Here is a 23,912-nt window from a genome sequence, read left to right as displayed (position 1 = left end):
GTGGCTCAGACAAACGCCAGACTTAAACCCTTTGAAGGTCTGTTGAGAAACCTGACAATGGCAGTTCGCTGACGCTTCCCATCCATTCTGATAATTAAATAATGCAACTCAGATTTTTTTTTCTTTCCCTGATGGTGCATTGATTATCTTCTGTATTATCTTATCAGGAAATGTCCAGTAGCCAATATCTGCCATGTCAGGCCTAATTCTGCTGACGTTATGTAGCCTGTTCCTGCTGTTAGTTAAAGTTAGGTAAAGGTTGTGGTCATAGCAAAGAACTATTTTACATAAGATTCGTGTCATGGTTAACCTTCCCTAAGAGGTTCTTTGGTGCTACTTATGCCATTGCTTCTGAGAGACGGACAACTACAAAAGATCCTGGTCAACAGACGACCAGTGTGGTCTCCGTTTACTGGACAGCTGAGTCTGTTCTCCTTCCATCGCTTGTCCATTCACCCTATGGACACAACCAGCCGCTTGGTGTCTGGGACTCTGCAGTATCCTGTGTGTGTGTGTGTGTGTGTGTGTGTGTGTTTGTGTGTGTGTTTGTGTGTGTGTTTGGGTCAGTAGGTTGATCCACATCTCCGGTCTTATACCTGCACCTGTTCTGTCTTTGTTGTTGTGGAGTTTTTTTTTTTTTAGCCTCACACTAATATTACCAACACACCCTAACACACACACACATGGAAAGATAGGAGATCAATATATGACCTTAGCAAAGTGCCCTCCTCAGATGATGACCTCATCTAACTGGCCATTTAAAACATCAATGCAGGGCAGGTGGGAGGGGCCAAGCTGTCAATCATTGTAGTGGACAGTAGGAGGCTTCATTCAGTCATCCGGACTGATTGTTGTAGTGGAGCAGCATTCATTACGAAGGCGGTGGTGGTGGTGGTGTGGGAGAGTTGGGGTCCAACAGTGCCCCCACTATAACCCAGGTGCAGTATTCACTTTCGAGCAACAGCTACTTCTGTCACCCCCGCAACCCCTCCATCCCCCCCCCCCCCCCCCCCCCCCCCCCCATCCCCCGACTCTGTTCTTTGGCAGCCTGGGGCTCTATTTGGCAGAGCTCTGTGTTTCCTTCTTAGCGTATTGGAGCTACCTCTGCACTGAGCGAAGCACTGCAGCAGTCTGCGGGCCTGCAGCAGCACTACAGCAGAGCGAGGAGAGGAAGGAGGAAGCAAATCATTCACATGCTGTTCTGATTTCTCCTGTCTCTCTCTCTCTGTGGGGTCTCCTGCTTTTCTGTAGTTAAATCAGTATTTCAGTTTTTGGGGATCTTGATTAGGATCTCCTCTAACTCCTGTATTCCAAATGCCCCTTTTTGGCCCTCTTCCAAATACACACACAAAAAAACGCTTTTGGACTTGTTCAGCCGACCAAGTGGACTCAATCTAGACGCACGCACGCACTTCCACTCAGCAGCTTTTGCAGTGACTTCAGGCTGTTTTAGTACTGTAGCCAGTGTACAGATGGGTGGCTCTCTCAGTGCCAGAGCCCCGTCACTTTGTGACAGTGCCTCTCCTCCTCCTCCTCCTCCTCCTCCTCCTCCTCCTCCTCCTTCCTTCCTGTCTCATTGTTCTACCTTGGTTATCCGTTGGTCCGTGTCATTATAGCGCAGTAGGGAGCTTCAGGCATTACATTAGCTTGTAACTTGTCTGCTCTCCCTCCACCCGTCCTGCGCCTTCTCCTTGTGCCCAGTCTTTTCAAGCACAAACCGCCGTGCTTAGCAGATTAAATTAGCCAGGAAAAATATGCCCCGACCACCCTCCCCACCCCCAGAGGAGCTCCTGTGCAAGCTAGTTCTTCTCCAACTAGACACCACCTGGGCGTACTGCGGCGCACTTCGCTGCTGACTGGGCCTTACTTATGATTTATGGGGATGCGCCGTGATTGATGGCGTCTAATCTATCGATTTATAATGAAAAGACATCAAAAGCTCTTCTGTTTTTCATCCAAAAATAATCGATCCTCTTCACTCCACCGCCGGCCGCCGCCAACCACCCTCCGTGCTGATTCAGTGTGGTCCAGCTTTGCTTACGCATACGTCTGGTGAAGGCTGGATGGTAATTACTATCAGAGTGCTTTGGGAGGTTTATGCGAGGCTGAGGCTAAGGCTGGTTGGCCATAGTGGGCTGCTCTGTCCATTTCTCTGAGGAGGGAGGGAAGGAGAGAGGGTTGAAGAAGGGAGGAAGGAAGAGAGGAGGCATTAAAGGAATTAAGGACCGGGGTAGGGTGTGCTTTGGCCATTTCTTTGATCAACAATATGTAATATAAATATATTACAAGTGCAAAATAACATAGATATGTTGAGTGTCTCTACTTAATTTGACTAAAAGCGGTTAAGAAACAGATGATTTAGCCAGATACACACAGTATAAAGAATTATAACAGTTTGCAGTCACCCTTCCTGCGTGTTTTAACCAAACCACAGCAGTGAGTCTCTCCAAAGTCAGCACCATTCATTTCCTGGAGGCAGAATTTGTATCAAACGCTTAAAAACACCAACAGAAATGATCAGCTTGTTCATTTTTTTAACCAGCACCATTCCCCTGGTGACGTGTCAAGTCCCCATGACTCTGGATTATCCACAGTTACCACGAAACCCACCCGAAACTGTCCGATAGCTGTGAGCTGCACACACCTGCTGGATTTCTGAGGTAACTCAGGTGTTCCAGAGCTTTGGCAAAGCTGGTCACAGCTTTTCTTGCACGACTTGTTGTCCAGCTACGCCTAAAAGCAACAGTGTTTCTAGCTGTTCCCATGAGCCACATTCACCAATAGGAGTGTCGGCCTTTGGACTTTGGTGTCTTTTGTGTGTCTTTGTGGTCTTGACACTTGTAAACAGTCTGTTCTTGAAAGCATTTCATTGCTTATTACTTGTATATAAGTACATGTAAGTGTATTAAGCCTTTGACTAAAACTAGAATAAAATAGTTTGAAAGAGATGTTCAATTAACTATTAGACATAAACATTAGACCTAAAAAGGCCACCGCAAGCTGCAAAGCTCCTTTGAATCCATTCTAATATTGTCAGGACTGTGTTGTTGTTCGTGTTGAAGCTGATCTTTGACACCTCCTGCATGTCACCATCTGTGAACAACAGGGAGAGAGAGGAGGAGCTCGAGAAACAACACAACAAACAGGCATGAGTAATGCAGAAAAACACAAACTGCACTGAGGATGAAGGCAGCCAGACAGACAGACAGACAGGCGACTAGATAAAGAGCAAGAGATAAACGAGTAGAAACAGGGAAAATGAAGTGGAACAAGAGGGGAGGGATGGGAAATCCACACGGGGAGGACACGCTGAGACATCCCGGTTACTGTAGCACACTGAGGAGTAATGCACTGCACCACTTCCTTCTGTCTGACGACAACACTCAGCTACAGGACCCTCCACAGCGATGTCTTTCATCTGTCACTCTCACGTATACACACGTATTCCACCTAGATTCACTGACCTGCAGAACTCACACTTCAAATATATATATGTGTGTGTGTGTGTGTCTGTGTGTGTGCATGCAGACCTGAGAAACATCCTGCTGTACCCTCCTCTTGGGCTGTAAACAGCATGGAAATATTCAGCTGGACTATTTGTAGTGAAGTCACCTTTACAAGGGACACTGTGTGTGCGTGTGTGTGTGTGCGTGTGTGTGTGTGTGTGTGTGGTGTCTTTTCTGCAGTGTAAGAGAGGACATCCCAACTGCTGCGTCACTGCAACAGGAGAGAAAACATGATGTAATTCATCCTGTGTCAGCGTGTAAAACTCTTTCGGCTGCAGTCGCAGTTTTTTTAAGCAAGAACGGCCGAGTTCACCTCAGTGCTGTCCTTTACTGTATGAGCTGAAGTGACATGAGTAACCCGCAGGTCCAAAGGTTTTCTTATTTATCAAAAAGTTCTACAAATGAAATAACACAGTTCATGGTGTGTAACTGCCCTTTAACACAACACAATGCGTTTTCTGACCCGATGTTCATGTGCCGTTGTCCCGGTCCGACCAACCTCCTCCCTGTGCAGACTTTGGGCTTTAGGAAAGTCACGTAATTCTAATGGTGCTCGGGTATTATCAGTCCGCTGAAATCAAACACACGCACAGTGCACAGATACAGCGGACGTGTCATAAACACACTGAAGGTAAGAGTCATCTCTTTTTCAAGCTATTTCTTATTCCCTGGGATTTTTATTGAGATGTTAAGTTACATCTTCTTACACTGACAGAATCTCTTGTAGCTAACTTTACTTAAAAGTCGTATAGATTCATTTCATGTAGCTGTCTCCTACATTGTGTGTTGTAAAGTCTGTCTCATGCACTTTTTGGACATGCTTCTTTAGGTTTGTCAAGTAACTTGAATTATATTTGATGATATATATATATATATTTTTTTTTGGGAGCGCTGATGGAAAAGTGATGTAAAGTGATGTAAAGTGCCATCATTGGTGACTGGCCTGTCTAAGTGACTCTAAGAGTGCAAGCATCAAAGCTGAGGGAGCCGAACTCCTGGAGGAATGTCCCAGGCTGTTGTGTTTTGCTGATGTGTATTATACATTCACATACATATAATACATTGTTACATTACGTTTTTAAAGACCTCCTAGTTTTTCATTTTTTGTTGCTCAAAATATGCGCCACAACCGCCGATGTGCGACATCCGCCGGAATTCAAAATGCTTTTGCTACATGCAGAAATAAAATTTTGTGTTCTCTGTAGCAGTTCACTGATTCCATAACTGCAACACACCATAGTTTTTTATACATAGCATACAGGTAAAAAAAAAAAAAAAAAAATCATCCTCATTTTAGATGTCAGAAGGGTTTTGTGGCTCTGAGTGTTTTGTTTTCTGTGGGAGACGGTCCAAATGGCTGTTTGACTTATTTAAGGTTGCCGACCCCTGGGCTATGTAATGACAACAAACTAAATACTGCACAACATTCATGGTTTTTGCGTTCATTTGAATGGCCAGGATTGTGTCTATCTAATAGTTAATGACGACAATGTACAATGATTTTAGAACATTTTGTGACAGACCGCAAACTTGAACACCTACATACGGGGTGAAAAGATCACTGCTTACATTCAGAGTGCCAAACCTTGTACTTTCTCCGATTGTGTTAGTTGACTTCTCTCTCTCTCTCTCTCTCTCTCTCTCTCTCTCTCTCTCTCTCTCTCTCTCCACCATCATATTGGACAGTGTGGGATCCATGTGATGAGTCTGGCCACAGATCTCGAGCCTGGCCAGGCTAAATGACGCTAATTAGAAGCTTTTGATCCTCTGTCCCAAGCTGAGAGCAGCTTTTTTTCATCCCCTTCTCACATTTGTCTTCCTTCTTATTGGTTTTCTTTTTGTCTGAAAGAAAGTTATTTTTCTCTCGTTCCCTCTTTCATTCCTCACTTTCCTACCATCCCTCTCCCTTGCTGACTTGCACCCCCACATCCCCCTCCCCATCTCTCAGTATTGACACTATTAGCGAAGTACTTAGGTAATGAGTATTTTCTGTCACCGGATGATGGTTCAGTGTTTTTTCCTTCTAATGTGCCAACGCAAGCAAACCAGTGTAAGACCACTTAAATGCTTTTAACAACCTTTCTTTTTTTGTTTGGTAAGTGTTTGCTCTGATTTGTAGACTAGTTCAGCTAAAAGCTGAGTGGTTTCACGTCAGCAAAATGTTTTCGTTTTATACCTACATTGATGCATTTTTGGCCACAAGGGGGCAGTCCTGGCATCTCATCAGCATATGCAATCGTTAAAGGTATCATGTTAGCAAGTGCCTGTTTCAACATCTAGCAGACATTTAGCTTGATCTCCACAAAACCCAAGAAACCCCTGATTTGTGGTGCAGGTATTATTTTTTTTATCAGAGCATCTCTGAGACGGCTCGTGGGATGCTCCTGACCAGCAGTGGTGAGTACCTGGGGACAGGGTTTTGGAGGAGTGTGCTGGAACAAATCTGATCCACAGTGGTTCCACTTAGCAACTTGCAGGACTTAAGTCTACTGCTAACGTCTTGGTGCCAGGTACCACAGGGTGTCCTCAGAAGTCTTGTAAAGTTCATGCTTTGTTGGCATGCGAAGGACTAGCAGCAGGGGTGGTCACAATGTTTTTGGCTCATCAGCGTATTATTACCTGATAAACTCGTTTTGGCAAATGTGTTAGCAAACAGTTGCTTATGATTTGAATATCCAGCACACATTAACAGCATCGTTAGCATTTGCTGTAAATCTGTTCTGCTGATGGTTCGGAATTCAAGATTCACCCCTCTCCTTTTAATTCTTACTTTTAGTCTCTAACAACTCCTGAGAAAAAAATATCTGGCTGCTAAATGCTCCTCTATGTTCACCAGCTAATTGCTAACAGTGTCTGTCTACAGGCTGCTGCTAGGCAGCTTTTCTGCTGAAAATAGCAACTGTGAAGCTGGGAGCAGGGATGCTGAAAGCAGAACTTGAGAGATACCCAAGCAAAGCTAGAAAGAAAGAAAGAAAGAAAGAATTGAGCAAGGAGCAAAACAACGGAAAAAGATTTGGCACAGAGAGATCTAAGGATACCAAGAGACAACAGAAAAGGGAAGAACGCAAATGAAGGAGAAAGGTATTAAAAGGAGCGACAGAAATAGAAGAGAAAATAGCCGAGACAGGAGGGAGAAGGTAGAGTCAGTGATGGAGAAGATAAAGAGAGAAAGCTAAAGAGTAAGAGGAGATTGTCCAGGGGACAAGGTAAGGAAAGAGATTTAGGTCACTCTGTATGACTGACTGAAGCGAGGGAATATGATGGAGAGGACAAAGCAGGGAGGTATGAAGGAAAGTGGTTATAGGGGAGAAGAGAAAGCAATATATATTTATATAATAATATATACATACGTGTGTGTATGTCTACACTACATGTAGTGTGTTTGGACTCATCCAGTACAGCATTGTCCTAATAAAGCATCAGAGGGTGTAGTAACAGTTACCGTTGCATTAAGCAGTGTAACCTGTTATAGCGCAGCCAAACAAACCCATGTGGCTTTTTTAATAAAGTCTTGAGAATTTATTAATCACTGCAGCAGTGACCTGACTTCATGCTGCTCACAGTGTCAATAGAGCTCCACACAGCAATGCAGCAATTAAGGTGTTTTTTTTTTTTTTTTTTTTGATAAATGATGGTGGTCAGCACCAACTGCTCAACCACTGTGACAAATATACTGCATTTCCTGTGACTACTTCACAATAAAAGCTGGCCCATGTTTTGCCAATTGAAAGCATTTAATATGATGCAGGAGCGGAGAGAAATGTTTACATGGGTTTACATTAATAAAATTTAATCAGTGAATGAACTTAATCCAGCTCTGACAGGGCTGTAGGAGCGTGAACAGTAAACAGTGAAGCTGATATTAATGAGATCATTTACAAACAGTAAGACTGGATTATGTTTTCCTGTCAGTCTCTCAAATGTGAATGCAATTTGAATCCAGCACGGGAATTGCCCCATTACATACATCATTGTTATGACCCCATAACAACGAAGGACTATATGGAGAGGTAATTTGGCCGTTGCTACCAATTGCTGACCATAAATAGTATCAAATCAAGAAAATGTTAAGGACTATAACTTATAGAAAAAACAGACTGATTCTCCTTATCTTTATTTCTTGTCCCTTGATTATAAACTCAGTATCCTGCCTTTGTCCTGTCCATTATCCTGTAGGAATGATGACTCCATTTTTCCAGTGATATGATTGGTCAGCAGTTGCGATGGCAGGTTTTGATCTCATCCTCTGACGTTAACTTTCTCTGGAGCAGGTTAGCCTTGCAGGATAAGGTTACCATGGTGATCTATGGTTAAAATGAGCCAGTTTCATGATACTGGAAAACCAGGGTTAGTCCCAAAGACAGATTGTGTATTTAATTCTGTCATGTATTGTGTTTTGGGTGCATTGTCTTCACTGGGAAAAGCCATGTGTGTGTGTCAGTCTTTATGAGAGGTTTGTGAAAATCAAAATATCAGTCAGTCAGGCGGTCACGTCATTTTACCAGTCAACTATGATGACACCAAATGATGGCTGGTTATGTGCCAGAGTGTCTGGCAGAGCGGACAGACTCACCAGCCAGGCACATTTGGGAAGCATTTGGCTGGTAGAAGGTGTTTCCCCACTGAAAGAGCTCATATCCAGACTGTGATCTGACAACAGAAAGACAACGCTAATGTCCCCAAATCTCTGCTGCATTGTTTGATCATCTTATGTTGAAAGACAGGGTCAACAAGTGCAGAGAAAGACAGGCGTCACAAAGCACAGTGCTTCGGTTAATGACCAAACGTGTGCCAATGGGAAATGAAGTTCCCGTCGACGGTAGCTGTACTTTCTGTTTCTGCTGACATTCAGTGTTACTCACCAAAACTCAGCGTGCATCCATGAGGCTTAACAAACATGTGGCATGCATTACTGTCCTAAAAAGAAAATCTCCAAAGTCAAAATTTAAAGTATTTTAAATCCTGTATTGTTTACGTGCATATTTTCTTGCCAGGAGTCACATTCTTCCTGCCTTTTGTTTGCACATTGCCGTGTTGCTTGGTGTGTTCCTGCCAACTGTAGACCAGTGGAAGAGTGTGAAACGACTGACAGGAAAAGACTGTTTTCTCAAGAAGAGGGACAGCATCAGTGAGTTACTGTTCTTGGACGGAGTTTATGTTGACAACTTGTGTTCAGTGCAGTTTAGAGACCAAATGTGTGGTTATTTTTAACCAGCAGGAGGCAGCAGTGCACTCCCTGTGCCCAGTCCACAAGAAAGTAAAAGAAGAAGAACATTGTGAATACATCTACCAGCGTGAACAAACTGAAAAGAAAATCGTAATACCCGCTGGAGGGCATGGTAACAGCCTGGCTCTCCCCAGTAACTGTGCACGGCTGCATAAGCGCACACACAGTTCACATCCACACACTGCAGCGGCATTAAAGTTAAACCGTTTGCATAAAGCAAGCAGTAAAAAAAAAAAAAAAAAAAGAGTCCACATACAGACACACACCAGAAACACATCAACTCCTACAGGGTGGCAGGAAACAGCAGCAGGGCAGCATCCGTCGTGTTTGAGGGAAAGCGTGACCAATGTTCAGCTCGTGTGTCACCGCTGATGCTCCGATGTCAACTTTTATCTCATTTACAGTTCAGAGGAGTGATATCGCTGCACTGTTTGTCATACAGGGGCCTGTAGGGCGGCATTCATCTTCGCTGCCGCTCAACACGACGTCCAAGTTTAAATCCAGAGAAAAGCAGCGGCTGGCTGGTCGAATTCGAGCTGAAGATGAACTTCTCTTCTTGCATCGTTGTCATATGTCACAAAAATAAGCAACATGCTTCCTTTTGACCACCGTTGCTGCAAAATTCAGAGTGTGAGTGACGCTGCAGCGGTGTCACATGTATATATACGCAGTGTGTACTGTGAACGGGGCAGCATCCAGAAAGAGCTTGTCAAGGGAAGTTGTAAGGTTAAGTTATAGCATGTTTTTGCTGTGTATCCTTCTGTTTCTGCTTTTTATAACTCGCCAACACCCCTAAAATGTTCAAGAACGTGTGTGTGTGTGTGTGTGTGTGTGTGTGTGTATCCAGGGCAGCTCTAGATAGCAGTGTTAAATTAGACCATGATAATAAGCTGTGGGACTAGATGTGCTCCCTGAGGATTAGAAGAAGTCTTCATCTGTCTGTCTTCATCACTGAGCTGACACACACACACACACACACACACACACACACTCATACTCATACAAATACTTGAGAGCATGCTTACACATGTAAATGCTTAAGCTTACACATGCAGTGGTTAACACACATATACATGCAGGCGCTTGAACACACAAGCACAAATGTACTGCATGTCCGCAGCACGTTAGCAGGCACACGCGCACGCACGCACACACACACACGGAGCAGGAAGTCGACCTTCATCACTGACCTAACAGACAGTTGCTGCGTGATGTGAACATGTGCATTACAACTTACACCTCTGCTTTTTCTGCTTTGATGGATCAGGTGTACGCTCGCTGTACGTGCTCCCAACTTTTTTTTTTTACGTTTATGCTACTGAAACTTACCTCAGACACCCAGGTTCAATCAACCTGTGGGTCCTGTGGGCATGAACATGCATTATATTCACTATGCATGAACAGTAAACATGTTACAAATTCACTTGTGTGTGTGTGTGTGTGTGTGTGTGTGTAAAAACTGTGGATTTATTTTTTCACATTAAACTGAGTGCGTGTCTGCCATCTTGTGTGAAACTGAGTGAAACCATGAAAATAATGTGACCTGACCTTAAAAGTTCAGTCCACCCACATGACCAAAGACGTCCGGTTATGGTTTTGGTTTTCTTTATCCACGTAGGGATTTTTTCTTTAGTAGAAAGAAAGCAAAGTATCCACAGTGAAAGAACTGGTGGAGAAGAAAAAAAAGCAATACAAAGAGAGTGAATATTGGGCTTCATCAGATGATCAGAAACACAACTCCAAAGGAATGCTAATGTTGCTCTGTGACGAGTGGATGTGTAAATAGGCAACTGTTTGCTGACAACATCAGCTTTCATAATGTCATAACATGACAATTTTGGGGCTTGCAGCTTGTTCTGCTGCCCCTGGTCGATCCCAAAACTAAAACAAGCAATGCTCCTTTAAGTGCCTGTTTTTCACTAACATGTAACCGTGCTTTGTCCCAGCCGCCGTCTCGCAAAATTCTCCAAGTTCCAGGTTGCTTTGAGGCAGGAGATGGCAGACATGCAAATGTTCTGGGTGTTAAAAGTTGCTCGAGGTCTGCGTTACGGTGAGGCACGGCATTGCTGAGAACCAGCATCGGGGTTAAAGGGAAAGAAAAGGCTTTAGAAAATGCATCGAGAGAGAAATGGGAGGGCAAAGAACAGTAGGGTGGGGGGTGGGTAGTGTGTGTGTGTGTTGGGGGGGGGGGGGGGGCTGCAGAGAAAAGGGAATGTCATTACACACACGTGAGCACTGTACAGAAAATGACTGATAATAGGCTGCAAAATATCTGAATGATTCTGCAGTTGCGAGGTAGATAGAATGTGTGTATGTGTGTGTATCAAATAGATGATCATTGATCTTATTCTTATAGAAAAAAAGACTGCTGTGCTTCAGTGTGTGGAGGACCTACACACACACACACATCAACTGGCATTTATCTGCGTTCTAAGATACATGACGTGTGTTTTCATGATGGTGCTCACAGTAATGCATAAATCTCCTTATTCTGCCATTTCTTTTAGTGTACCCTCTTATTTTCTCTTTAAATACGCTGTGTACGAACACACACACACACAAACACCCTGTGCACCTCATTTCTTTTACACTCTCCATCCATCATCCTCTCCTCCCTCCCTCCATCTCTCTCTCTGACTCTGCCGTTATCAATGGGATTGCAGCAGTCAAGACATTTGCGCTGAATTAACAGCATTCCTCCACTCTCCTCAGTGTGTTATTGGCGCCCCCTATCTGCAGCCTGTGGGCATAACCGCTGCTTTCCACATACTGCAATAGCCCAAACCCCTCCTCCTCCTCCTCCTCCTCCTTCTCCTCCTCCACCTCCAGCAAATCACATGAACACCAAAATACCAATGACAAAGGCTTAGCCCGGCCAGAAAAAAAATTGTTGGTGTGCAGGTGTGACAGTGTCCTGGAGTTTAATTTGAGTAAAAGGAAATGATACGCCTCATGCTGGAACTGTAACATTTTCCCTAACCCCTCCTCCCTCTGTTTCTCTCTCTGCAGTATGTGGCGTTTGGCTCACTCTTCTTCATCCTCCTGTCCATCTCCACCTTCTGCCTGGAGACCCACGAAGCCTTCAACACCATCTACAACAAAACGGAGAACGTCACCGTCGGCAACGTGACGCATGAGGAGGTACAGTGTTAGTTTTAGGGACACTGCAGCAATGTAGCACTGATCTTTAATAAAGTTGGGACAATTGTGAGAGACGGATTTAAAAAAAAAAAAAAAAGAATGAGTGAAGCAGCGGAGGCCGAGATATCCAGATTTTTGGCTCCCAGGATGAGTCGATCTCCAGTAGAGCTCAATCCTACATTTCCCATGATGCATCTAAAAGCATCCTTTCATTAGACCCTCCTAGAGAGCTAAAAACCTCACGCCCCTAAATGTGTCGTCTCTAAGCCTAAGCAGGGAAAACCCTGAAGGCAAGTGAAGGAAGGGAAGGGAGTGCAAGTGAAGAGAGGGACTATAAAGCATAAATGCATCAAAACAGTTAACTTTGTAATGCCAGAATAAACGAATGAGTAAAGGAACAATCAAGTCAACTAACCCTTTCATTTTTTTCTTGCGCCCCACAGATAGTGTATGAGGTGGTCACAGATGGCTGGCTGACATATGTGGAGGGCGTCTGTGTCATCTGGTTCACCATTGAGGTGATGCTGCGCGTCATCTTCTGCCCCGACAAGGCAGAGTTCTTCCGCAGCGCCCTTAACATCATAGACTTTGTGGCCATCGTGCCCTTTTACCTGGAGGTGGCGCTGAGTGGCCTCTCCTCCAAAACAGCCAAAGACGTGCTGAGCTTCCTGCGTGTGGTGCGTTTTGTGCGTATCCTGCGTATCTTCAAGCTGACCCGTCACTTTGTCGGTTTACGGGTCCTGGGCCACACTCTGCGGGCGAGCACCAACGAGTTCCTGCTGCTCATCATCTTCCTGGCGCTGGGCGTCCTCATTTTTGCTACCATGATCTACTACGCTGAACGCATCGGTGCTGACCCAGACGATCCGACGGCAGCGGCCCACACCAACTTCAAGAACATCCCCATCGGCTTCTGGTGGGCTGTGGTGACCATGACCACACTGGGCTACGGGGATATGTACCCCGAGACATGGTCTGGAATGCTGGTGGGTGCCCTCTGCGCCTTGGCTGGTGTGCTGACCATTGCCATGCCTGTGCCCGTCATTGTCAACAACTTCGGCATGTATTACTCCCTGGCCATGGCCAAGCAGAAGCTTCCCAAGAAGAGGAACAAGCACATCCCTCGAGCGCCACAGCCAGGCAGCCCCAACTACTGCAAGCCAGACGCCCTGGCTATGGCAACCGCCTCGCCTCACAGACTGATGGGCAATGTGCTCGGGCCGGGCATGGTAGGATCTGGCAGCATGATGGGCACTGGAGATTGCCCACTGGCACAAGAGGAGATCATTGAGATCAACAGGGCAGGTGAGTGATTGAATAGAACTGAGATCATGCCTGTGTGTATGAGTTGGGCCTTGAATGTCCTTAAAGTGTGTTGATGTTAAGGAGAAACTGAACAATGTCCGTGAATGTACCATGATTATAATTCAAGTTCAGCATCCAGATGTCCCACCCATGGCCCACACAGCAATTTGGGAGTAAAGTCTACTGAATTGAAAAAAAAAAAACAAAAAACAGATCTGCTCATGGCAGGCAAAGAAAATCTGCTCAAATTTTTCAAATCTCTTCAACTTTTATACTCTTAGATATCTCTGTTAATCTCAGGTTCAGCGCTTGTGATAGATTAATTGATCACTGAATTAGTCTGTTAACTGTCATAAAATAAAGCCTGAATTTTTGCAGGAAGATCCGAGTATTTCAGAAGCCGGAAACCTGTGCGTTTTCCTTAATAATTTGTTTAGAATACGATTAAGATTCTATCTGACGTTTTTATCTAAAATATGCTAGTTACATGAAACTATTCCTTGACAAGTTATTGGTTAATTGATGGCCCAATAATTTGGAAAAAAGTTTTATCTTCAAAGTTATCCTCTGATGTGGTTCTAAAAGGTTCCACCTTCAGAAGCACCAGTCAGGGTTCAAAGTCCACCATCTGAGGTTAAAGGAGCCGATAAATGTCACAATTCATGGTTTTATTAAACGATAGCATGATGTCCAAAAATGTTAATGGTCATATTAATCTTAATCACACTGCTCATGCAGGGTCATTGTTTGTTAGTAGCTCATTTTATGATTATGAAAGCCTGTAACATAAAGTAATCTGAGATTTTTTTTAAAAATCGTTTTTTTGCTGCTAGTTTCTAAACGGTTTAGTAAACTTATGCTAACGCTACCATGCTCCTAAATGGACATATTGCCCGCTGTGCTTGTAACTTTTGTACTTTAACAACATTAACTCACGACAAAGACTATATTCAAAGCTCAGAGCAGAAAAGAAAGAAGAGCGGTGAAAAGATGAGCAGGCGACAGGAGGACCAGCAGAAAGTTCTCAGTGTCAGAGGATCCTACCTGCAAAGCACATCAAAATTTTAAATTTGGATATTATATATTTAGATTGTGCATAGGATGCCTGTGATTTTGATAAACAAAAGAGAGCTTTGCTGTATTATCAGTTTTTCTGTCTAGGGCGTTAAATCTTTGAAGCTTAATATCTCAAAATCAGAAGCAGATAGAGCCTTGTGACTCCAACATCACTACTTAAATTAATAATCAGTGATCGATTAATGGATGGATGAATTGTCTAATCGTCTAAAGAGTAATTTGAAAGGAGTACCGATAAAGCAGAGGCCATGGACATGGATTTCATTTGAACTATTATAGTGTCTCACCCACAACCAAAAGTTAGAATCCTTGAGTTTCATGGGTCAAAGTCTCTATAAATGGCTTGAACCTGTTGTGAGCATTGGAATGTGGTTGTCACTGAGTAGTAGAGGTCATAGAAAGTGTTTGTGTATTTAAGTGTATGGGCTTTGGACATGATTTGGCATTTGGTTTTTGGATCAGACGCCTCTTCTTCTTAACTTTAATACTTACAGAACTCCGAATTCTAAAGCTAATCGCTGGAGTGGCCCAAAAAAAAAAAAAATCATTATATAAAACTGTCAAAGTTTCTCACTGTCTCATCAGCCAGAGGTCAGATTTCAAGCACTGAACGGATGCGAGGAGTGTGTATCTAACAGGGTTTTTGAAGCTGTAAATAACTTACTGATGTCCTCGTTCTTCCTAGAGTGGAGTACACTAAAATAGATTTTTAATTTACGACGGAACGAGAAAGCCAAAAAAAAAAAAAAAAAGAAGAAAAAAAAGCTTATTACTTTCTCTTGACAAATCCATCTCTTTCTTCTCCGGGCCAGATGCTGTACCGCCAAGGCTGACATGTTCTGATAATCCTGGATTGGGTCTATATAGATATACAGTATTTTCTGACTGTCGAAACATTGATCCGGGCCATCTCATCTTATCTCTGCTCTGCTGTGTTAATGGACATGTCCATCATCTGCACTGATAAGCAATGTTTGTGTGTGTGTGTCTGTGTGTGTTTCTGTGTATGCATGTGTGTGTGGTGGCTTGCTGCTTGTGGTGGAGTGTCAGTGTGTTGCCTTTACAGGATTGAAGGTTTATTATGTATTTATGAATTACAGCCTTGTGATTGGCTTGCCCCCACAGCGTCTGACAGCAAACTCACATGTAATCAGTGAGTGTGCGCGTGTCTTTCTATGGTTGTGTGGACACATTTTGATTTGAGACCATCGTTGTGAGGACATTTTGGCTGATCCTCACAACTTTAAAGGACTGTTTGAGGGTTAAGACTTGGTTTAAGGGTTCAGCTTAAAATTAAGTTTAGATTAAGGTAAGGGGAAGGGGCTAGAGAGAGAGAGAGAGAGAGTGAGGGCAGAGTTTAATCTGCTGAGAGTTAGCTGGCAGGAATCAGTGTCATTGTCTCATTCACAAGCAAAGTACCTAGCATACTAGAATGGCAGCAAGGTGGGAGCACTAGCGGTAGCATATCCCAGCTGTTGTTAGCTTACTAGCTAACGTAGTTTGCCAACTAGCTCTAAAAGTATCAGCTTCTAGCACCATCTGCAAAGCGGAAGGTGGTGTTTTTCTCCGTTCAGTTCATTCTCTCGACAATGTCTTAACGTAGAAACACAAGAACTCTGGAATGATCCTTGTGTTTCCGTCAGGACCACATGAATGATTGTCTTCCAGCTTTAGCATTCGGATCAAGTATCCACACTTGATTTCTGCTGTGGTTAACGTTCGCACCGTAATACACGATACTTCTCATGAAATGATTGTGACAATGTCATTTTTCTTGATAGATAAAGTGCATATCTTCACAAAACTTTATTGATCAGCCTCTTCCAATGTGATTGCTGATGTGTATAAGTAGGAATTAAAAAGAGGAATGTGTCTGAAAACAAAATTCAGATGATAAAATTTGAAATTCTCTGTTATCCCCACATTAAATCGATCTTGCGGCGCTATGATGGCTGGCCTTTCACCATGTCTCTGCATTGTTGCCGCTCAGAACAACTACAGACACTTGATTTCCAACATGGTCGGACAACACGTTGCGTGAACTAGGTCTTTTTCAGAGCCAGTTTAATGTGTGCTGCCATTCGTGTCCTCTCTCACTGTCTCTTGTAATATACGTTTGTATAAGTGTGTGTGTGTGTGTGTGTGTGTGAACAGTAAGTCATATCAGATTAGAGTTGACAGCTGTGTTGAAAGCTACAAATTCTGTTTCCCCTGTAGCCATCTCATCTTTTTAGTGTATGTGTGTGTGTGTAGTACAGTATAGGTTTTCACTCTCTCTGTCCTTCTCTCACTTCTTTTTGTCTCTCATTCAATGCTGCTAAATGCTGTGTGTGAGTACATGAAGTGTGTGTGTGTGTGTGTGGCGTGTGCATGTGCAGCCTGCTCTGCTGCAGTGTGTTGGTCATGTGATCAGGATAACTATCACAAGGCACTAATGTTCCTTTGCACGTCCCTCCTCTCTCCTTCCCTTGTCTATCATTTCTCCATCCTTTCTGTTCCCTCGTTAATTTTCCTTTTACCTTCTAATCGTTTTTCTCCTGCGCTTCTCTTTTCCCCTCCTTTTCCTGCTTCGCTTTCTCACTTCCTAATCCCTTCTCTTCATCCTCCTCCGACGACTCGCTCCTCACCACCTCTGCTCTTATCTGCTGTTTCCATTTTTATTGCTTTTATGCTCTCAACCTTACCTTCCCCTCTTCTCTTCTCGAATGCTCCCCCACCCCACCTCCCTCCTACCCCCGACCATTAATCTTCTCTTTCTTTACCTCCCCTCCACCCCTCTCTCTCAGCTTTCCCCTCTCTCCCTTCTACTTCCAATTGCTGTCTCTCTCAAAATTTTTCCTACTCCCATCCCTTCCTCTCTTATTTTGCTGCCTGTCCTCACCCTTAATATGTCTCCTTTCCTTTCTACTCTATTCCTTTACTGCCACTGCTGCCCCATACCTCTCCACCTCCCCCAATGCCCCCCCCCCCCCCCCCCCCCCCCCCCACCACCTCCCCACCTCCCAGACTCCAAACAGAACGGTGACACGGGAGCCAACGCGGCAGCCCTGGCCAACGAGGACTGCCCCACCATCGACCAGGTCCTTGGGGATGAGCGCAGCCCGGCCACCGGGGGCCTCGGCTCCACCACCAGCCGCGAGCGCTACCCACATGACCGGGCCTGCTTCCTCCTGAGCGCCGGGGAGTTCCAGCGCACGACAGACGGGAACGTTCGGAAAGGTAGGAGGGCAGAGGGGTGGAGGCGCAGGATCGAGGGGGGAGGAGGAGGGCAGTATCTTAGTGACAGCAGTGGGCTGTCGCTTGATGCATGGTCTTGACTGATACACGCCAACAGTGCAAAAACATCAACACACATGTAACAGTCACACACTTATGTTCCAAGCACGCATATCCAATCACACACACACATATGCAAGGGGTGGACAAAATAATAGGAACACCCAACAATATAAAAATGCATTTTACTGGCCCCCTCTGCACCCATAGGGTGTGTCTCACACACACAGACACACACTCACACACTCAGATGCAGCAAAAAGTTGATGCAAAAACCGACACACATCACACAGATGGCCGAAGAATATATACCGTATAAGTGTATTTCAAAATAAAACTGCTCAAGGATTCCCTTCATGCTAAGGTAAAACTCAACAACACACACTCACACACACTCCCCTCCATCACTTTGAGTGACAGCTCAGCACCACCACCACCCGGCTCACTCCCTTTCACACCTCTCTCCCCTGTGGCACAAGTAACATATCAATGTGCACTGAATGGCATTGATGTTTAAAGCCAGCGCTTCTGCTCATTCACACCTTCAGACTACCGCTGTACGTACGAATAAGTCCCCCTTCATGCATTTATCCTGCATCTGTACTGCAGAGGTACTGCAGAGGCTGCTGCAGCACTACCATCTGCACTGATGTGGAAGTGACTGGCTTCAGTGTCGTGGAACACAAAAGTATTCATGACAGTTTTTCTTTTTTGCTTTTTTTTTTTTTTTTTTTTTCCTGAATTGTGGTCAAACACTGCAAAATTGCGATTCTGCACTGAGGTGGATCAGCAGTCACCGAGCCACACCACGCCTTCTGTGGATGCTTGTGTTCTGGGTTCATCACAGCTGATACAGTTCTCTGTGTTAAACTGTGGTCACTCATTTAAACGGTTTCATTTCAAAACGCTGTCTCTTGTTGGGATTATAATGTCATATGTAATCTTAAACACACAGGGGTATTAGGATACAGGTAATGTTTTGTTTTTTTTTTTTTGTTTGTTTGTTTTTTTACTGTCAACAAATTCCCAAAAAGCCAAAAGAAGACTAGCATCACTTGCGTACCTGACACGGACCTCTGGTGGTTGTGTGAATGATGTCATTTCTCTATCACAAGCATGATGTGTTGTTTGTGATGGTGTTCTCAGCACCACAGGTCCTTGTGGGGAGGAGGTTGAGGTGGATGGATGTATCGACAAACTACGTGATAAACAATTCTAAACAAATACCCCCACACATTGCTGCTTCCTCTGGACTGTAGGTCTTTGTCGTAAATCTACTCTGAACACTTTGATTTGGTTGCAGCACATTGTGGGTCTCATGCTGCAAGACACATCTCCTTATTCCACTGCCTTAAGTGCAATTTCTTATTGCAGCTTACTCAGTTTCTCACATATTTGTGATTATTTTTATCTCAATATGTTGTAGTTACTAGTCATGTATAGTGTAAATACTATTGTTTTTTTTTTATTTAAGTTACTGAGGTATTCTATGTTACTGTTCTCGTCGTCGTGTAGGGTCAGTGTGTGTGTACAGTGTGGGATATTTATTTTACATGGACATAACAGGATTGAGACCACAAAAAAAAGGAAAGGAGAACAGGAAAAACAGAGAAGTGTCCTGTTATTTATTTATTTTTTTTATAACTTTCTTATGATACTTGTCTCTCAGCACCTGTACCAGTGTCCTCATTTAGCTGGACGCTGTAGAGTTTAAGAAACGTTGTTGAAATAGAGGGAAAGAGTGCATTTGTTAGGGACTATTTCCAGCGGCAGATTAATCCACATTTGGAACGGTAGTGAGTATTTGGGGCAGGAGGACGGTGTATGTGGGACTGAGTCAAAATAAACTAGTGTGTGTGTGTGTGTATTCATGGTACTGAAGGAACATAAATAGTTATTGGACCACAATGGAGCTCTGTGGCACAGGACTAAGATTCGGATGTACACACAAGACTTGTTAGTAGAATTACTCCATTGTTCATTATGGTCTTTTTTAATGGGATTTGATTTGTTGACAGTAAGAAAAATTTCTCCAGCCTCATCCTGTAAAGAGCTAGCATCACGCCTTCACTGGAACTTTCTTTGAGCATTTTAATGTTATGAAGGTTTAAATTGGTTTCGGGGGGGGTTTGTTTTGAAATGAACGTTCATGTGTACATTTTTTTTATGTCATCTGGCAGAACAGAAAGATCAGATATGTGTCTCTCTGTTCTCAGTCATCACATCAGGCTTCATTGTTCATCGTTCAAAGTTCATTAACTGCTCATTGTTTCTTTCTCTTTCTTTCTCTCCACACTCTGTTCTTTCTCATTTCTCCTTCCATTTTTTCCTTTTGCCCAATTCTCCTTTGCTCTTTCCATTTCTCGATTCCCTGCTCGCTGTTTGACCTCCCTATTTTTCCCTCATCTTCCATTGAATTTTTCTCTCCATTTTCCTGCTTACCGTCTTGCTTCCTGACACCTTGACCTGCTGAACACTAAATGAATTCCCTTCATTTTCAAATATAACCCCTGACCTTTCACCTTTAACACACTATACACTCCTCTTTTTTTCCGCACTCTACATGCTATTTCCCCTGATTCACACGCACAAATACACTCCAAAATGCACGCGCCCCCTCCTCCACACACTGCACACACACACACACACACACACACACACACACACACACACACACACACACACACACACACACACACACACACACAGAAATCTCAGAGTCCAGCAGTGTGACATCCTCCCTGGGAGAGGAGTGGTTCAAGCTGGAAGGGCCTCTGCTACAGCAGGACCTCAATGTTCATTCCACCTCCTCTTGGATCAAACCATAAGAACACAGAGGTAACATTTCACACAGGCCAGCAAGCAATGAAAAACTACGTTTAGATTAGATTAGATTAAAGTTTACTGTACTAGACTAGATTAGACGAAATTAACCCTAACTAGACTGCATTAGAGTAGCCTGGAATAGACAGATGTAGATTAGACAAGACTAGATCATATTAAATAAGATTAGATCAGATCTAAACTAGATAAAACTAGATTAATTTAGGTTAGATTTAGCCAGATTAGATTAGACTAGACTAGACTAGACTAAAAGAGATCACATGTGATTAGAATTGGCAAGATTGGACGATGATCAGCATAGACACTAATCTACACCTTACTGAAATAAGTCAATCTACACTAGATTTACATAGTGCAAACGCAGAATAGACCAGACTGGATAAGGTTTAATTGGACTAGATTAAAGTAGATTAAATTAAATTAGACTCAACTAAACTTGATTAAATTGCTCTAAACTAGATTGGACTTGATAAGATTAGTAGCAGAAATTAGAAGAAACTACTTTAGATAAAACTAAAGACTACACTACACTTGATAAGGTGAAATAAGCATTGATTATCTTAGAATAGACTACAGCAAATTAGATTAGATTCGATTAGATCAGATTAGATTAGATTAGATTAAATTAGACTAGACTAGACTCAGTTAGACTTGACTAAAGTAGATTAATTTACAATATTGGATCATACCTGATTATAATAGAATAAATCTGAAATAATTAGACTAGACTAGGTCAGACTAGAATAAATATAATTTGGATTAGATTAGACTACATCAACTTGGATTCATTTAGATAAAACTAGACTGCATCAGAATAGGTTAATTTGGTTTAGATTACATGAGATTAGATTAGATCAGATTAGAGTAAAAGAGATGTTAGACCAGATTTGTTTAGACAAGGCCGGATGGGTTAGATCAACCAAAGTTGACAGGAGGAAACAGAGGACACATGCATGGAAAGAATATCAGTAGAGTGGAGTCTATGAGAGAACAGGACAGAGAGAGAGACACAATTTATACACTATAAAAAAAAAAGAATACACAACAAAGTGACAAAGTTGAAAATCAAGATCAGGGCACACAAAATGACGACACACAAAAAAAGTACACAGACACAAATACACACACACATTCACACACAGGTTAAATGTATAGAGGTGCATGCAAGTTGCTTGTTACTGCAAAGCTTTTAAGGGTGGTTCAGCATCATACTGTGAATAACAGGTGTGTAGGGTGGGTGTGGGGGGGCATATGCATGGTGTGTGTGTGTGTGTGTGTATAATTATTGTTACAAGGAATTATTACAATAATTTACATGATGTAAATGAACAGAGAGTGTGTGTATACTCTATATAGGCTGTATTTTTATTGCTTATTATTATTATTATCAGTGTTGATCATGTTATTATCAGCCTACTTGCTACTGCTACACCTCGTCAATAGCACAGATCATGCTACTTACATGCATTTCTATACAGACTGCCTATACAGGCAGTTGTACACTTTGAGAGCAGAAGAAAGTCAGAAAAGAATTTTTTGCAAGCACATAAGTTTTATTTTAGAGAAGTTATTATCACTTTTTTTAATCATTACTATCAAATAAGGTTCATAATACTAACTAATATGTTCAGTTACAATTTTCCCAGTGCTTCCCTGCAGGGCCATTCACATGGGCATCCAAGCAGCAAAATGTTATGCATTCATTCCAGTGGAATCATAGCAATTAGTGATAGCATTTTTTTTTTTTGGTTTCTAATTCAACTTTGGTGAACCCTGTCCTGTTAATCAACCTCTGTGGGAACAGAGAGACGTGGAGGAATCTGTCACAGAATATTAGTTGTATCCACGTTTAGTTTACTCTGTTGCAGAAACAGATTCACAAAAAAAAAAAAAAAAAAAAAAAGCCAGTATGGTTTGCAGACAGTTTCTACAAATACATCTTCAGAATAAACTGTGAGAATTTATTGTCCCATAAGCAACCACATTAGCAAGCTTACTAAGTGACTGTTGGAAAACAGGTACCGAGCTTATTAGCTCAAAGTGCACACACATTATGTGGCACAGAAGAACTTCTGTTTGTTCAAATGAAATTATGTGCTTGTAAAAAAAATGATTTATAATGTAATTAATAAAGTAAAATAGTGTAATGATATTGCTACACATCATTTTTTTCTGTAAAGGTCGAATATACTGTGAAAACAGTTAGTGAACCTGATGTAAAGGAGAAAGCCAAATCCCTGCAAGTGGAATCAGCACTTGCAGTCGTAAACACACACGTCGCTGAACTGAACGCACTGCGTGACTGCGAGCGTGGCTGTGTGACTAAATGCATGTCTCTGTGTGGCGTGTGTGGAAGAGATATGCCTTCCCTCTTTACACCTACAGTATGTTGTAACCACCAGGGAGAACAGGTCACGGGGGTCAGAGTTGGTCTAAAGGTTAAAGTTCACAGTGCGGGTCCATGTCTGATGCGTGCTGTTGCTGTTGTTGTTGTTGTTGTTGTTATTTTGTTGTTGTTGTTGTTGTTGTTGTGTTACTGTCTCCTTCCCCAGGTTGTGTCAGGTCATGCGTTTGTACGTTGGCTCTTGTTGGTCTGTGTTACACTATCCATCTGTCTGTCTGTTTCTCCATTTTTTTTTCTTTGTTTCTGTCTGTATGTCCGTCGTTTCTCTGTGTGTGTTTGTATCTTGTGTATAGCTGTTTTCCCCTCCTCCTGCTCCTCCTCTTCCTCCTCCTTCTCCTCCTCTCACCCGGTCTCCTCTCACTCTGGTACTTACAGATAGGGATTGGGAGTTGGAGGGCTGGGGGAGGGGCAGCCATGAACCAAACACTCACCATCACGTTTCCTCCCCTGACAGCAGTTCGGGTCAACCTGGTTCCAGATGGGGGGGGGTGGGGGTGGGGGCTTACACCCAAACTGCTTTTGGGGAGATGGTGCTTTATCCTACAACTGATTTGGTTTGTATTTAGGGCTCACTGTCCTATTGAGATCAGTCAAATATTAGATTATTGGAAATCAAAACCAAAATGAAAAGTATTTCTTGTGTTTTTTTTTTTCCCCCCCACAAAAAAACAAAAAAAACAAAAAAGAAATAAAGGAATAAACGGGGCTTCATCTAATTCATTTATTTTTGGGACGGGTGCCAGAGTGAAAGCGACTGCTGCACACTGGTTGGCTTGTTGCCCCACCAGGAGAGTGAGAGCTGGTTGCTGATTGGTCGGTTGGTCGGTTTTCCTCTGTCTTCTCCTCTGGAACTGAGCTCAGGTCAATTTTTACAGCGCAGCCCACAGAGAGCGCTCTTTTTTTTTGTTTTACAGCACACTCGGCTCCAACCATTGCATTGCTCGCTCAGGCCCATTGGATCCTTCGGGAAAAGTATTTTGTACATTTGAATTTACAAAAAAAATTTTAAAAAAGTTCAAATGAAAGGAAAAGTCTTTTGTAGCTGAGCCGTGTGTGACTCTCTGCCAGGCTGGGCTGGAACACTGACTGACTGTGGTAGTGCTTCGAAGGTCAACATTAGCTAACAAGACGG

General features: G+C 43.1%; 1 protein-coding gene across 2 annotated transcripts in view; it reads left to right on the top strand.

Moving 5' to 3' along the window:
• LOC121198579 (potassium voltage-gated channel subfamily C member 1-like) overlaps positions 1–23,912 on the top strand; it is a 52,784-nt gene that overhangs the window by 16,225 nt on the left and 12,647 nt on the right. The window contains exons 2-5 of one of the 2 annotated variants that reach the window (XM_041062827.1): positions 11,743–11,874; positions 12,318–13,179; positions 17,263–17,475; positions 20,242–20,360. In XM_041062827.1, coding sequence (XP_040918761.1) covers positions 11,743–11,874; positions 12,318–13,179; positions 17,263–17,475; positions 20,242–20,360 — 1,326 coding nt within the window. Of the gene's footprint in view, positions 1–11,742; positions 11,875–12,317; positions 13,180–17,262; positions 17,476–20,241; positions 20,361–23,912 lie in introns of those variants that run through there. The other variant, XM_041062828.1, reaches the window with a different exon arrangement.

The sequence above is a fragment of the Toxotes jaculatrix genome, chromosome 18, assembly GCF_017976425.1.
Source record: "Toxotes jaculatrix isolate fToxJac2 chromosome 18, fToxJac2.pri, whole genome shotgun sequence".
Classification (NCBI taxonomy): domain Eukaryota; kingdom Metazoa; phylum Chordata; class Actinopteri; family Toxotidae; genus Toxotes; species Toxotes jaculatrix.
Note: the sequence above shows the minus strand (reverse complement) of the source record. Positions and strands in the feature narration are given on the sequence as shown.